General features: G+C 38.6%; 2 protein-coding genes across 8 annotated transcripts in view; one reads left to right on the top strand and one right to left on the bottom strand.

The window, feature by feature from the left end:
* The window catches only part of VSNL1 (visinin like 1), a 75,741-nt gene extending 72,806 nt beyond the window's left edge, over nucleotides 1-2,935 (top strand). For all 5 annotated transcript variants that reach the window (XM_048938355.1, XM_048938360.1, XM_048938359.1 and 2 more), the window contains exons 3-4: nucleotides 403-618; nucleotides 1,551-2,935. In XM_048938355.1, coding sequence (XP_048794312.1) covers nucleotides 403-618; nucleotides 1,551-1,748 — 414 coding nt within the window. In that variant the 3' untranslated portion in view covers nucleotides 1,749-2,935. The remainder of the gene's footprint in view (nucleotides 1-402; nucleotides 619-1,550) is intronic.
* A 2,664-nt stretch (nucleotides 2,936-5,599) lies between these two features.
* SMC6 (structural maintenance of chromosomes 6) overlaps nucleotides 5,600-17,096 on the bottom strand; it is a 30,374-nt gene continuing 18,877 nt past the window's right edge. For all 3 annotated transcript variants that reach the window (XM_048938345.1, XM_048938344.1, XM_048938346.1), the window contains exons 21-28: nucleotides 16,113-16,283; nucleotides 15,088-15,225; nucleotides 13,901-14,046; nucleotides 13,090-13,215; nucleotides 10,924-11,029; nucleotides 9,702-9,854; nucleotides 7,910-8,007; nucleotides 5,600-6,561 (exon numbers count right to left, since the gene is read on the bottom strand). In XM_048938345.1, coding sequence (XP_048794302.1) covers nucleotides 6,453-6,561; nucleotides 7,910-8,007; nucleotides 9,702-9,854; nucleotides 10,924-11,029; nucleotides 13,090-13,215; nucleotides 13,901-14,046; nucleotides 15,088-15,225; nucleotides 16,113-16,283 — 1,047 coding nt within the window. In that variant the 3' untranslated portion in view covers nucleotides 5,600-6,452. The remainder of the gene's footprint in view (nucleotides 6,562-7,909; nucleotides 8,008-9,701; nucleotides 9,855-10,923; nucleotides 11,030-13,089; nucleotides 13,216-13,900; nucleotides 14,047-15,087; nucleotides 15,226-16,112; nucleotides 16,284-17,096) is intronic.

Below are 17,096 nucleotides of genomic sequence, written 5' to 3'. Positions count from 1 at the left end.
AAATAATAACAGCTGTAAATGTAAATGCTTGGGCATCAGGTATCTGATTTGAAATAGCTTCTAACGCAGCGTAGATCAGATGAGAGTGAGTCTGGCTCACAAGTCTGGCTGTGGTGCTGAGAGCACCACCTCCTTAGCACTGCACTATCACAAGCTGCATCTTTCAGTGCAGTTTACTGCATGAAACAGGGTTCAGCAGCCCCAGCTCATTACAACCTGGGAGCTGCTTCCCCCGAAGAACACAGGCAGCGAGATGAACTGCAACGTGGAGCAAATGGGACCATTGCCAGAGGCAGCTCCACTTTCAGATACCGTACCTCTAATGGCGGCACTGAGTTTGGAGCGCTGGGTTGAACTTGCAAGGCTGAAAGCTGGAAACCATTTTATTATTTTATTTTGCAGTTCTTTCCCTATGGAGATGCTTCCAAGTTTGCCCAGCACGCCTTCCGAACCTTTGATAAAAACGGAGATGGGACCATCGACTTCAGAGAGTTCATCTGTGCACTGTCCATCACCTCCAGAGGCAGCTTTGAGCAGAAGCTAAACTGGGCCTTCAACATGTACGACCTGGATGGTGATGGGAAGATTACAAGGGTGGAAATGCTGGAAATCATAGAGGTGAGAACAGTGTGGCACTCAAAAAGAACACATCTGAACACGATTCACAAAATCTTCTAGATTTTAAACACACGAGGCTGTGGGCTCCATCATTTAAAAAGCACATTATATACATTTATCTGATACTGACACACACAGAAAGTGATTTAAACACACTGATTTTAATGGACATGTAATCATTGAGAGTTGCTGTAAGTACATATGTGCACATGGGCTTTTAAATATCAAGAGGTACGTTTGTTTGACAGTGAATGGATTCAACACAAAAACAGCATAGCAAAGGATTTGCAAAGCCCATTGCAAAACCACCAGGCATGCACGAAATTACTGCTAAGGTTTCTGCCTGAGTGGCTGAAATCTTAATGGAGGTTAAGTTATGGCAGAAATGTACAGAGATAACAGCACGCAGTTCTAAGCAGGCTTTCACTAACAGAATAAAGATTGAAGACAACTGTTGTATATAAGGAGAAGCATAAAGCTTACTTCCCCAGTCTCTGCCAGCTCCTAGCCACAGTGGTTACTTCCAGGCTTTGCTCATGAGTACACACGGCAAGCTTTTCAAAGGAGATGACTTCTAAAACTGTTCATTCATCATTTCCATGGAATTTCTCAAGGGAGTCAATAAAAACCAAACAAACCGTTCACCAAAGAATAGGTTACAACAGTTTGGTGCTGTAAAACCAAAGAAATTTACTCCAGCATGCAAAAGGCAATTGCTGAAAGAAGCCTACACCTGAAGAAAGTAAATCTGTGTTTTCAGTGAACAGATTTCAGATTCCATGAAAGAGAAAAATGCTCGGGGAAGCTGGCAATCACTTTACTGTTAGAACATCATTCTGGAATTTGAACACATTAAAAAAAATAAATGAATAAAGTACAGTAAAATCAAGCTAACCCTTATATTGACTTTTCTATTTGGTTTCTTTCCAAAGGCCATCTACAAAATGGTAGGCACTGTGATAATGATGAAGATGAATGAGGATGGCCTGACGCCTGAGCAGCGGGTAGACAAGATCTTCAGTAAGATGGATAAGAACAAAGACGACCAGATCACACTGGATGAATTCAAAGAAGCTGCAAAGAGTGATCCTTCCATTGTATTACTCCTGCAGTGTGACATTCAAAAATGAGCTTGTGTAAATGCATCATAGACTGCACAGAAGTTTAATGTTCCATTCAGTTTGCAGCTATTTCCACACACACAGAAATTTGCTTGGACTACCTATAAATGGACTTGCTTCTTGTGTTTGAAACACTTGTGTGCATGAGAATGTCATTTGCTAAAGAATTTTAAAAGTATATATTATAAAAATAAACTGCCACAACGTGATGTGTGCAATGTCATTTCATACCAACCCTATTCCTCTGAAGCCTGTGCAGCAGTCCTGTGCTGCAGTGAATTATATTATTTATTGTTCATGTTTTACTGATGCTAGCTCTGTGTCTCCTAGACTGAGTAATGTTAGTGACACTGAATTCCCATGGTAATGTTAATTGTTTATTATAAACCACGCCACCATTCTGCTGTAAAGTAGTATTGGACAGACAGAGGGAAGAGTTCCTCAGTTCTTGAGTCTGATCCACACACGTGCTCGTATTGTCAGTGGATATAAATGTACTTCATTTGCATGCCTTTTAGGTTTGCCTTAATTCTTACCTCATTTGCATCCCTTCTATCTGGAAAGAGCTGTGTCAGAGGAATGCAGTATAAAAAAGCAAATCCTGCTAAAATGTTCCCCTTCAAAGTATATATAAATATATATATATATAATGTTTAAAATATTGTTTTATCGGAAGTTTAAAGGTTTTATTGGAAGTGTATTGATCTTTGCCTGAATTTTCAAAAGCTTCCACAGAGGTTGCAATATATATGTCCCAAATAAATTTATAACATTTGACCTTTTCCCCTAATTCTTATTTCACGTCTTCAGCATGGTAATAGAAAATCTATAAATCTATCTTTACTTATCTGTCACTGTACTACTGGGAAATATATATATTTCGTTATGGAAAGCATGAAGAAAACTTTGCACTCACTCGGTATAAGAGTCATGTTATACAAAATGAACAGTTGTAGTGCTTGTATTTCCAACAGAGCAGCTGTTTATCCTCTAAGATGTTAATGCTAAAATTAACAGTATACCTACTAGACCTGTGCTTACATCACTTTTTCAGCTAGCTGGAAGACAAATACAGTTTATTTGCTTGGCCTAACCCTGGTCTTCTAATGTTTTTCCCACCTTAAGAGTTTTTCCACTTACAATATGACATGAAACCACCACAGGCATTATATAAATAAATACTGTCAAAAATGTTGGCTGATAGTTTTGCAGTATGATAATTGAGAAGGGATCAAAGAACAACCTTTGTTCTCAACTCTGTCTGCATCAACCAAGGTTATGCCCATAGTGTGGCAAGTATGAGTTCTGCACAGCCCTGGGAGAGCATGGAGAACACGTGCATTCTGCAGACAATCTTCCTTATACCAGGTTTCCCAGTTGCTTTAAACAAAGTCAACTGTTCATACTTTTACACCCACGAAAAAACCTGAAAGGGTGACGGTTACATGTTGGATATTTCTACTTTGCCTTCGGAAATAAGACCATAATAGCTAAAAATCAGACAATAAAGCACGGCACAAAACAAATCATTGTCTGCAATTTCAAATCTAAACGGCAAGGGAGGGCAATCAGTCTGACCACAATCACAACCATCCCCTCCTATTTACTTTTTCCTCATATTCCAAAGAAATAAGAAAACACTGAAGTTTCAATTATTATTACTATTTTTTTTAATACCAGAATTTTACTTGGCCTACACAGGTAGTATTCTTGCCAAAATAGTGGTATACTTTGTGTGTTTGGCTGTAACTTAAAAATAAAAGTTCTGAAACTATAACATACTTCTGAGTACGATATGCCCGTTGTTTCCATGTAGGCTAAAATTACCAGTGATACAGAAATGTTGAATAAGCCTGGGATTTTATGCCTTCTTTACTTACACATGCTTATAAGGGCTGCCGTGCATCATGCCACGTTTCCCTGCACCTTAAATCTACCCAAGTGGACACGCTCCATCTACTTAAATAAAACATTAAGGACTGCACTGCCATCCAAAACACCTACAGCTCAACCTAGACTCAAATGTAACAGCATCACACAAGTCTCTCTGGGTAGCTGGTACAGGAAACTCAGCTCTTTAAGAGCCAAGAATGAGATAGCTCTGAGAATTGAGAACAATCACTGCAAAGTAAGTATCCAAGCAACTGCCCCAGTCTTGGTTTACTCAGAGCTAATTCTCTACCATGAAAATAGTTGCTTGTAACTATTATACAACCAGGCACAGATTTTCATCAAGCACAATGCTAGATTAGAACACAGTATATGATTTGAATCAAAGACTGGAATCAATGCCAATTGCTCCAATATTTGAAGCAAGCTTGTAGAAAACTTCAGAGCAACTTCAAGTAGCTCAGTAGAAACGTGATATTCCTTAATCTCTTTTTCCCCCAAGTCATTATAAAAGTACTACTGAAGATAAAGGTTTTCCTCTGCCTCTGCACTCTTTTATTTTTTGGAAGCTGAAGAAAATCAGGAGGAAATAAAGCTACTGAAGCATTCTAGTTCCATCATAAAACCAAGTCACTCTGAAGATGTGGTTCAATACCACGTAAGAGTATTGATTTCCAGAAAAACACAAATTTGGCTCAAGTTCCAGGAAAGTTTCACCAAGGATGCAGTTTGCATGTCCCATCTCCCCTCCTCTTGCCAATGTTCTCACACAGATACCTACAACTTGCTTAGGACTAAAGTATTTACCATCACACCACAGGGTTACAGAATCACTCCTTGGTAGGAGCCTGCAGAGGACCTTACACTTTGCTTGAAGGAGGTGCAGTACTATTCAGAACCTGAAACCCTGCAAAGGAAGGAGGCCCTACAGCCTGGCAGTACAATATGTTTAAATGCCCCCTACCCCCATTGTGAACAGTCCCTCTTCCCCATTTACTGCAGTCAGAAGCTCAACACTGCAATTCAGAGCCACTGTCTCCCATTCTCTTGCCATGCACTTCAGTAAGCAGCCTGGCACTGTTCTGCCATTACCTCCTCTTGCACGGGGCGAGCTTGCTCACAGTCTGCTGGCCCATTCTCCTAAGCTTTCAGAAGTAAGCATCTGAAGTCTTTAAAAGATGAGTAGACTTCATTGCTGGAGTTTCAACCCACCAAGAAAACCAACAGCAGTTCCAGAACATTTCCTTCAGTTCACAGTTATCTTCTTTATCTTTGAGACATCCACAAATTTAATGGCGCTTGTATAAAAACTAAACAACATCAAAGAACACAAAGTACCATTCTGTAGTCAACTATGATTTTTGCCACTAAGTCAATTTACAATTTAAATTGCAATGGGATTTTACTGAGGAGCTGCTACTTGGTAAATAACTCCAGTAGTAATGGTAGAACTGTTCCTTCAACAGTCTTAATGACTCCTGTAATGTTAAAAAGAAATTTGGATATATATGCCCGGTAGCTGAACTCTAAATGAATTGTTTCTGAAGAGCTCCCAATAACTGCAAGTTCCTGGAGAGAACTGGAGGGTATTAATTTGGGGCAGTTTGGAAAATCTGTTTTTTCTTTCTCCGTTCATCCCCTCATTAAAAGTCACTCAGGTACAGTACCAGGAAAAAAAGAAGCCAACAGTTTAGAAGTTTCTTTACTCTCTCTCAAAAATCTTCCACTACATTCCTCCATATTGAAGGACCTCCATCATTTCATTTTGTTACAATACAATGAATGCCTGCAAACTCAGTCTGTGCAAGAGTGAGAATTAGGAATCACAGAATGGCCTGGGTTGAAAAGGACCACAATGATCACTCAGTTTCAACCCCCAGCTATGTGCAGGGTCACCAACCACCAGACCAGGCTGCCCAGAGCCACATCCAGCCTGGCCTTAAATGCCTCCAGGGATGGGGCATCCACAACCTCCTTTGGCAACCTGTTCCAGTGTGTCACCACCCTCTGTGTGAAAAAATTCCCCCTAATATCTAACCTAAACCTGCCCTGTCTCAGTTTATGGCCATTCCCCCTTGTCCCATCACTATCAACCCTCATAAACAGCATATACAGAATATATAAGGAATATACAGACAGAATATGTTAAGACATAACTTACTTGTTTCTCTAAGCTCACATTCAAGGACAAACTATTCCCTACAAGCTGCTGGGGAAAGAACAAGCCCTTTTTCCTACTCTGAGAATACAGTGCAAAGAAATCTTCACTCTTGTGATTATGAAAATCCGCACTACTCAGAAATCGTTGTTCATGTTCAGCTGTGGTGCTTCTACTGCAAGTACATAAATTAATAAATAGAGTTTTACTTCATGCGTGAACTACTGCACATTCAAGAAACAAAGCAGAACCAGGAATAAAGCACAATCTTTAACTTAAGGCCAATCTTCAGAGCACAGAGACACTAAAGCATGATCACAAGCAGTATTTCTGGAGTTCTGTTTATTAAAATATAACTTTGCAGTTACACAAAATTCATGTCATATTCCTCTTCCATCCACCCTCTCCCCCCCATAAACAGAAACACTCAAATAGTTGTTTGTGAAAAGTATGAGCTGAGCTGTAAGGATTTTAACCAGGAAAACCTTGTGCTATAAAAACATATACAAGTACTTCTAAGAGTAAACAAAATATGAAATACAGAAGCTTCTTTTCCTGAGGGTATATAAGAAAAGATCCTCTTACCCAACAGTAGGAAACAGCAACTTTACAGACATCAGTGAACAATTATCCCCAATATTGTGCCATATTCACATGCCTTATACTTAATCATCTTCCTCTTCTTCGTTCCTATTACGGAACGTCAATGTTCTTTGGCCTCTTTCAGGGTCTTGCATTCGGAGGATACGAATACGGGAACTTACAGGCAGAAAACTAAAAATAAAGCATGCATAATTTAAACAGGGCACCTTCTTCACAAATTTTTCCATTTGATTCTCTCTTTAAATAACTGTATTTTTTTTCCTTTGACCATTTTAAAACATTAACATCAGGCTTCACTAAACTGAAAGCAGAACTTCGGACAAAGACCAACTTCATTCCTGCCATCTCTAACCTGAGAGAAGCTCCAACTGAAATAATCATCAAATGCAGTTCACGTTTGCCTTATAGATCCTGATATGGCACATATTCTTACAAGTATACCTTTACCCTTTCAACTCTTTGAAAGGGTAGATAACAGTAGGATAAGGAGATATGGTTTTAAGTTGAAGGACGGAACATTTAGGTTGGATATCAGGGGGAAGTTCTTTATTATGAGAGTGGTGAGGTGCTGGAACACCCAGAAAGGTTGTGGATGCCCCGTCCCTGGAGGTGTTCAAGGCCAGGGTGGATGGGGCCCTGGGCAGCCTGGTCTAGTATTAAATGGGGAAGTTGGAGGCCAAGACTGTGGAGGGGGAATTAAAGGAGCTTCATGATCCTTGAGGTCCCTTCCAACCAAGGCCATTCTACAATATTATGAAGTATATTTACTCACCATCTAAGAATGAAGTTACTAACCATACATTTATACTAGCTTCTCCACTGATAATTCTTAATGTACTTTGTCTGAAGGTGGCTCCACACAGAGAATTGTTACAATTCTATTGAATAGATTCAGAAATTCCCTCCAGGTATTTCCATTAAATACTGTATTAGGAGGGAGAGACAATTATAATTCATTAACCTCATTTTGAAGAGTGCTTAAAGATCTCTGCAGGCTTCAGTGATTACTTCTGGCTAGCAGAGAAGAACTGGCTGCAGGAAGGTAGATAGGGAGCGACTCCCCTTAACTGGGCATAACTTCACTAAGGAATTATACAGTGGGATTTTTCTGGGGACTATTAAATAAAACAAACAGCAGCAAAAACAGTAAACAAATTATCAGGTTGTAGATTTAAAAAAAAAAAACAACTCAGCATAAACCTCTTGAAAGTACAGTAGTATTAACAGGAAAAATGGAAAATGGCAAAGCATTGTGTCAGTTTTGTGAGGGGAGAAGAGGATCCCACCTCATACAAGGAAACATTTCAAAAAGGATGCATTGATTGAAGCCCCACTGAATGCAAAGGGACATAACATAAGGAAGAACAACAAACATCCTGCTACATTCCCAGAACTATCAGCATGGAACTGCTTAGTTGTTTATGTACTGCTACTACTACACTCATCTCTCTCACCTCACACTCCTTGCAATCGAACATCCATGCATTACTTCTGCTAGGAAATCAAATAATGTGATTACCTCATGCTTTGTGGGGTGAGCAAAATGAACTGCCGATGACACTGAGAGTCAGCTACCTTCAGAATCATATCCATTGCAATTCTTCTGTTGAGCATATCCTAAAGACAAAGTTGTTTAGAAGGTGGTGATACTGACCGTGTGCTTCACTGCATTATCACTGCACACACTGAGGCAACAAGGTATACATAAGTTAGGAAGTACTGTAATAGGAAGACCTACCCGAATTAATTCATATACAGTAAAGCTTAGCTAAACAAAAATCCAATAAAAACAATGCTTGAGAAATGTTAGGGTTAAATTCTAAAAACTATCAACAAAACTCTGGGAAATCCTTACACTTTAGATCTTAGTATATACACATAATTGAAAGTTAAGTTTCTATCAAAACAGTCCCACATTCCTACTCATATTCTTTTCCTATCAGCTTTGATATACATGTACAATATTTCTTACTTCATTCGTATGCTGAGATGAACTTTGTTTTATCTGAGTAATGTTTCCTACAAAATTCTGCCTCCTACATTCCTTTTGGAACAGTCCTGTGTAGCCTTGTTCATCTCTGATTGCTTGGATCATTTTGTTTATTTTTACTTGTTTCTTTGGCTTTTCTTATTTATTATTTCTAAAAACACTCCTCTGAAGGCTTACTAATAAAGATGTATACAATGAAAGATACAAGCAGGGATGAAACAAGCTCTGATTCCAAAGCTTGCACGGGAGAGCAGCTATTTCCCTTACAAAAATGCTGATGGAGTCCTCTTGTGGCAGGTCTCCAGCATTGCAGCATAAGGAACTACACAATGCTTAACAGAACGCTGCACTTAATGGCCCAGCTGTATCAAAACAAACTGGGTGGAACTACTTACTGAATATAGAAGATTAAAGCTCACTGCAGGGTCTACAGTTCTGATTATGGATTTTTGTCTGGACAGATGAATAAAATTCTGTACAACTAATTCATAACACAGGATCTAAGCTTTTCAAATTTGTAGAATCCGTGACACAAACAGGCAAAGCTCAGTCATTTATCACATCCATGCTAAAAAAACAGCTGCTGGACCATTTGGATTTATGCATTCCTTTCTGAAAATCTTTGTGTGTGAAATACATCATCCTTTTTTCCCCTCTAGATCTTTGATTCCCAGTAAATTGATCAGTGGAGGAAAGGGACACTGAAGGCAAGACTACCTGCTACTGTCTTTTATCCCATAGAACTGTCCTTTCTCCCAAACCACACTGGATGTTAATAAGGATATATATCTTTTACACATACATACATGTAGGTGTATGTATACAGATTGCTAACTGCCTATTCAGGGAAGTGGTACACAGATATGAGCTTGATCAGTTCTAGCTGACAGGAGTATTTACTGCTCCTCATTCAGCATTTCAGCACCTTGGAAAGGAGCTACTAAGTGAAATACAAAGCAAGTTTTCATGCAATAACTCAACTGATATACTTGCACTGAAAAAAAATATTGATCACAAAAGTGGTAGAAGTGGTTACAATGCTAAAGGCCCAGGAGAGTCACTGGCAAAAGCCAAGGCTAAGCTCATGACAGTCACAGCAACAAAGATAAATAGTAAGTGCTTGGAGAAGTAATAAAGAGTAACAGGCCAATTTTTAAAAGTAATCTTCCAAAACATCACAAAACTTAGTGAAAAAACTAATAGTTTCCTAATGGCACTTCTGTTTAATATTATTATTTAGAGTTAACTGAAATGTTCAAAACTCTAACCAATCACAACTCAACTGTTTTGCTAATTTACACAAATGTAGTTTAAACTGTACCATGTAGACGTCAAATTCATCCAGGCATCTGAAAGGAGATTCAGTAATGGACCATAGAGAAAGAATGAAACAAACTGTTGAGAAGGAACGTTCTCCTCCTGATAAAGATCTCACATTGCTCGGGGCAGGTCTGTCCTCCTCTCCAGGCTGAACCTGGAAATAAAAATAACAGAGCAATTTTTAAACGTGGAGACTGACTAACAGAGAAGTTATTTTAACTGTAAATGCGTTATATATGGTGTAGAGACATCACTTGAGAAGAAATGTATGTATTTCCCCACTATTCTGGAAAGGATCCAGAATGAAATGGCTCCAATCTATTTTAAAACACATTTCTAGGACCATCACAGCTTTCCTGACTATGGCAGAATGCACTGAACAGATTAAATAAATGATTCTGCCAGCATTTTCTTGTTCAGTTCCCTATTTTAATACCTATGAAACATTATTTATTAAAATGACAACCAGCATCGTATTACAGAAAAATCCAGTGGTTACCCCAGCTATAATAGAAAAGCAGGTAACTGATTCACAGCTGCAGTTAAAGGAGGAGCAGTTTATTCATCAGAACAAGTGCAACACTGAAAATATTTGGTTCCATTGCTTATGGTGACACCTTGTGGCACTCTACCTAATTAAACTGAAGCATTTTCTCAACTTGTTAATTAAATTACTTTTAAATTAAATTACTTTTAATAAGCTAAGCAGGAAAACATTTTGTTGTTGTTGGTTTTTTACTGTTATTATTTTGGGTTTAACTTCCTTGACTACATTTAGATCTCATGCATAAGAAACATGAAACATCAGCTAAAAAAAGAGAAGTTAACTGATGAATTTATACAATGACTTGACATTTTTGAGTGTTCTGGATATCTGTTCTTCACCTGTTTAATGAGGACAATGTCAACAACTATTTATGCCATCACTACACATTTTCTCCTCAATTCCTAGAACTGAAGTCTCCCACAGACAAAGACTTTTGGGGGGGGGGGCACGTTAAGAGATACACATTTACAGAATACACAGAAGATATGTAATACTGGGAGCTAACAGCCACTTAAAGGAAATAGCCATCAAACATTCACACAGCTGCAGCAAAGCTTCCTATCAATGATAGAGGGATGAATAATTTTGAAAGTAACTCAAATGACTGACGAGTGAACTCCTAATATTAAGAACAACTACTTTAACACATTATCATACTTGAAATAATATAACTTACTGTTATCGAAAGTGTCTCATTTTTGTGATCAAAAAGTATTCTTCCACTGCAACCTCGAATGCGCAGCAAGTGGTCAAAGTACAGTTTGCATCGCAAAGAAAGGAGCCTTAAATCAATTAAATCACAAAAACATCAGGTCAGTACGCCTTGAAAGACTTGAAAAAACAACACATTTCTTTTTTTTTTTTTTTTTTTTTTTTTTATAAACTTAAATCAGCAGCTTCACATCAGAATCTTGAATGCTGAGCCCTACTCTATTAATAACATTTTCCTATATCAAACACACTCTATTGCAGCTGACTTTAAACATTGGATGTATTGGAGGGACTCATGGACACAGACTAACAAGCAAAGAAATCCAGAAGTATTGGCTTTATACTTTCTGTAAGTTTAACTCCTGCTTTAACAGACTTTTCATATGCTTGTTCCACAGCTCTAACAGACAAAGTGGTTAGTCTATGTCTTAGTACAACTGGGCCAGAGTAGCTGTTCTTCATAGCATTTGGTATGACGCTATGTTTGGTTTTATGAGAAAAACAACGTTGATAGGTGTCACTGAGCAGTTCTGTATGGAGTCAAGGATGTTTAAATGCTCTCAGCTGCCCAGCCAGTAAGGAGGGCACAAGGAGCTGAGAGGGGATGGAGGCAGACCAGCTGCATAAGGAACTGGCTGGAGGGCCAGGCCCAGAGCGTGGTGTTGAATGGAGTTAAATCCAGCTGGCAAGTGGTCACGAGTGGTGTTCCCCAGGGGTTGGTACTGGGACTTGTCCTGCTCAGTATCTTTATTGGTGACCTGGATGAGGGCACTGAGTGCACCCTCAGTAAGTTTGCAGATGACACCATGTTAGCAGGAAGTGTCCATCTATCTGAGAGTAGGAAGGCCCTACAGAGGGATCTGGACAGGCTGGATAGCCAGGCTGAGGCCAGTAGGATGAAGTTCTACAAGACCAAATGCCGGGTCCTGCACTTTGGCCACAACAACCCCAGGCAATGCTACAGCCTTAGGACAGAGTGGCTGGAAGACTGCATAGAGGAAATGGACCTGGGGGCATTGGTCACTTGGCTGAACATGAGCAGCAGTGTGCCCAGGTGGCCAAGAAGGCCAATGGCATCTTGGCTTGCATCAGGAAAGGTGCGGCCAGCAGGAGCAAGGAGCTGATTGTCCCTCTGTACTCAGCACTGGTGAGGCCACACTCTGAGTGCTGTGTTCAGTTCTGGGCCTCTCACTACCAGAAGGACATGGAGGCTCTGGAGCATGTTCAGAGAAGGGCAGTGAAGCTGTGCGGGGTCTGGAGCACAAGTCATATGATGAGAGGCTGAAGCAACTGATTTTCCAACTGCCTGACCAAGTGACCTCTGAATTGTCAGGCATAATAGTACTGGATCTGAGAAAAGATTGGGTTAGAAAACTATGCAAGGCAAAAGGAAGGTAGAGGAACATGACTAGTAGCTGTGCTGAGACATTAATCACTAGAACTCCACAGGGACTCAACAGCTGTGCGCTGCCTCACTTCATAAGTAGCATGGAATTTTAAATAAATAAATAAATAAATCAGTTTTGTCCAAGTTCTGTCCAGTATCACAGTCTGTATGATCTGTCAAGGATGTCAGAGCACTCACTACAACTTATTCAAACTATCTGACACCTGCTGGCTTATTTAAAGCAAACGTATTTACTTTCAAGTGTGTTTAAAAAAATACAAAGAAAAGTACTATCAAAATGAATCCCAAATACACTTAGAGTATGTGTTACAACATCAGTCCTACTCATTCTAAAAATTTCCAACAGTAAGGACCTATAACTTCAGCACTGTACATCTTAGGCTTTGAAACTGATTTAACTCTATGACAGCTGTATCACCGTAAAAATATTTAATTCTCATGAGCCTGCTCTGTAATTCACCCCCTGAAGCACAGGCACCAATTTCACATCACCAGTATACTTTGCTGGCCAAAGAATGCAACCTCAGAGACCACTGAACCACACTCCTCAACTAGCAGACCCAAAGAGCAGCAGAAACAACTTTTTATGATGAACATTCAAATTATAATCAAGTATAAAGCCACCATGTGCGGAAATTTTTCTTTTTTGTTTTATTGTTTAATAAGTACTTATATCTACATCCTAGTTATCTGAAAATTGAAATTACAGTAAAATGACCTTACCTTAAGAACCGACGATATATGTTGAATCTCTGTGTCATTATTTCTTCCAGCAGCCTAATAAATTTCTTTAGGTTACTTACTTTACTGTTTGCATCCTCATATCTTTCCTTTGCATCAAGAAATCTCCTGTTTTAATTAACAGAAAGCTTAGCATTAACGTGTTCTAGACTAAAATCAAGCAGTTACTGCAAATGCTGAAAATCAATTTAATAATTAAAATATTCAAATAGAAATTGTATTGTAAGGCTCTATATTAAAACTAAAAGCATTTCAACATGTCAGGTAATCCATCCTTCACAAATGAGAAGAGAACAAATAATTAAGTTTTACTTCTATTTGTTTTTCTGTTAAACAGAATCTCATGTACTAAAGAGAATTAATGATTGAGTTTCCCGTGTACAATAATAGCCAAATGAAATGCACTGCAGCTTAAATCTCAAGTAACTGTCTAACTTCTACATTAGTTATTCTGACTAGAAAAATGCTTAATGCTCTGTGCATCCCACAACAAGAGTGAGTTTTGATCTAGTCATAACCAGTCATAACTGGGGTACCTCTAAATACTTAAGTGCAAGTGTTTAATTATTGGTTGTTTCAGAGTATCAACCCTGTGTGAAACCCACCTACAGAGGAGGTTCAACTCTCCTAAGACCATTCAGTACTGGCTGACTGAGCAATCAATACAGCGTGGTTCTACACATTCATCTATTGCACAAGTATAAAAAAATACATGAATGCCCTCTAAGAAAACTGGTGTTTCCTCTCTCTCTTCCATTTTACCTGAACTAGACAAACATTAACAATGACTTACTGTATTATTTCTTCTGTGTTTCCGCGGTGACTTTTTTCTGTCTTTATCCTCTCTCTCAAGCGATTCATTTCTGCATCAAGACTCTTCACAGTGCGGCTGACTTCTATGCGCTCTGAGTAGATTTGCCTAGCCTGTGCAGTTTTTTCCTACAGAAACATTTGAAATTCTATTAGCTGTTAGATCTTTAAAAAAGTCTGTTAGTCTTTGCTGCAAATATTTTGTGCTATGGAAAAGGCAAGGCTTCCAAGCAAAACAGAAAGTTTTTGTAATATTCTTTGTGTAAGCTCATTACAACAAAATTATTGTTACCATCAACAATTTTACTAACAGCATTTCCAAATAGGTAGTTATTTATTACTTCTCTCTTCCAATATCTGAAAGGTGCTTACAGCAAGAGTGGGGTTGGTCTCTTCTCACTGGTGACAGGATGAGGGGAAATGGCCTCAAGTTGCACCAGGGTAAGCTTAGGTTGGGTATCAGGAAAAACTTTACAGAAAGGATTGTTAAGGACTGGAAGAGGCTCCCCACGGAGGTGGTTGAGTCACCATTCCTGGATGTGTTTAAAAACCGTTTGGATGTGGTGCTCAGAGACATAATTTAGTGGAGGGTTGTTGGAGTTCGTGTAGTATGGTTGGGTTGTGGCTGGACTCTATGATCTTTAAGGTCTTTTCCAACCTGAGCAATTCTATGATTCTAGTTCAGTACTAACAACGATATCTGGCAATTTTAATTTATTCACTGTTACTTATCTAATACAGATAAATGAGGAACTAAATGCACCATACTTCAATAGGACTTAATCATCTAAATGCTTCCATAAAGGACTTTAGAGTTAGTCTGTAAAGCTTAACAAGTTCAGTCACTGAAAGTTCAGGTATGAAGTACAGGAGAAAAATCTGGCTCCCAAAACGCAGAACAATAATATTCAGATTAACTTAAAATATGCATTTCTGGGTGAAGGCATTCCCATCTTCACATTGCATAAATGCAGAAGAGTAATTCCTAATGGATAATCATTAACTTATTAAGACTAACATGGTGCTCTGCCAGACAGAGATGCCTCGATTCATCTTACAGAAAGTTTATTTGATGTACAAGCGAATACCTTGAAACATAATTAAGAAAATATTCTGCTTACCAAGTATTAACCATCGTCTGTATACTATAAAAGTAGAATGATTTATTACCTCCAATTCTTTCTCTTTGGCAGCTAATAATTCTTTATGTTTTTTTATGCAAGTCAAATGTTCTTTCTTTCTGTCTTCATAGTACTGCAAACGACGTCTTCTGTTTTCCACTTCTGAGTCCGCTTTGTCCAATTCATCCTATTTTGAGAAAGTCAAGATGTGAAAAGTGAACTGTCTGAGGCAGATGCCTAAGCACCTCTCTAATATATACACACTTTTCAAGTGTAATCTGACAGCAAGAAGGGTGGGTGTGCACAAGATGCTGGAATAGGACAAAACCAGAACCACTGATCCAAATGGACCAACGGGACTTGCTGAACATATGATGTCATGCTCAACAATAAAAGCTGGGAAAAAGGGTTGAGAAGGGAGGACACATTTGGAGTAATGGTGTGTGTCTTCCAAAGAAACCACTATGCGTGATGGAGACCTGGTTTCCTGGAAGTATTTATCAGTTATTTTCCTTACCTGTTTCCTTCCTCTTCTCGTTTACTCTTGATTTCCTAATTCAGGCTGACTACATATCAATACACAGCTTATGTGAGGCACGTAAGAGATTTCCGCAGTGGTAAGTCTGAGTTTCTACTCATTCCTTTCTTTCATAGATTTAGAACACTTTTTACATGCTGAACTCTGTTATTTCTGTTTTAAACCATTAATTCTTGTAGTATGAGATTGCCAAGATTCCATTTGCCAACACCAAATTTTGCCTTTATCTTAGGCTTACTATTTATCTTGTGTTAATTTTCTACAATTTCCAAGTATATTCTCTAATCTTGAATAATCGAAACCATGTAATGATGCCTTCTGTGATAGTGTAGCTTTATAGAACAACAACCATTTTGTTGTACAGAACTCCAAATAATATTTTGAAAACTGACCAGTTATGAATATTCTTAGCCAGGCCTTGTCAGAAACAAGTTGAAACCACAGATGATCTATTTTCTCAAGCAGGCCTTAAATCTATCAGGAAAAACCATCCTCCCTCCATTTAAACAAAAATTAAAATATGGAAGTGTTGCTACCTTAATTGGATTGGTGATATCTTCTACTTGATTCATTTTCTCTTTAATTTCTTCAAATCTTTTCTCAGCTGCCCGAAGAATCCCATTCAGTTCTTCCATTTTTCTGCTTTCTTCCTGCATTTCTTGTCTTACAGATTCCATCTTTTTTTTATTTTCTTCAGCCACATCTTCCTGTCAAAATATAATAAAATAAAGAACAAAAGGAAGATGTGTATTTACACATTATTTTTACAGGAATATAGGATGAGTAACTGTACAGTCACTGTTCCCAAGACAATTATACCATTACTAACTGATTATCACCATACATACTTCTTGTTTTAGAAAGACAAATATTTGGGAAAAAACTTAAGTGGAACCTTGTATTATACTAAGATGCTTCTTCACAATCAGACAATTTTGAAAGCAAGGTAAGAATGAAAGACAAATATCAAGTGAAATAACAGCTAATAATACACAATAGTGATAAGGAAGTGCAGAAAAAAAGAGAAAAAAAAACAAGAAATATCCAAGAAAGGACTAACCTGCTCCAGTGTGTCACCACCCTCTGTGTAAAAAACTTCCTCCTAATATCTAACCTAAACATCTAACCTAAACCTTCCCTGTCTCAGTTTAAAACCATTCCCCCTTGTCCCATCACTATCTACCCTTGCAAACAGTTGTTCTCCCTCCTGTTTATATGCTCCTTTCAAGTACTGGAAGGCCACAAAGAGGTCTCCCTAGAGCCTTCTCTTCTAGAAGCTAAGCAAGCCCAGTTCCCACAACCTTTCTTCCTATTATGGTCCAGAGTGTCCTTTATGTATGCTTTGATGCTGCTGCTTCTGACCTCCAAGCCTACATTCACTGCTTTTCCCCAGCCAACGTTTTATGGCACTGTGTAACTTGAAATAACCAATGCAAATTCACAGAATATTTCTTGACACCACTACCTTGCCTTCCATGCACCTGCAGTGCACCACTCATTTGAAGAAGAGAGGAGGAAAA

This window comes from Lagopus muta, chromosome 2 (assembly GCF_023343835.1).
Source record: "Lagopus muta isolate bLagMut1 chromosome 2, bLagMut1 primary, whole genome shotgun sequence".
NCBI classification, from domain to species: domain Eukaryota; kingdom Metazoa; phylum Chordata; class Aves; order Galliformes; family Phasianidae; genus Lagopus; species Lagopus muta.
This window is presented reverse-complemented; position numbering and strand designations above follow the sequence as displayed.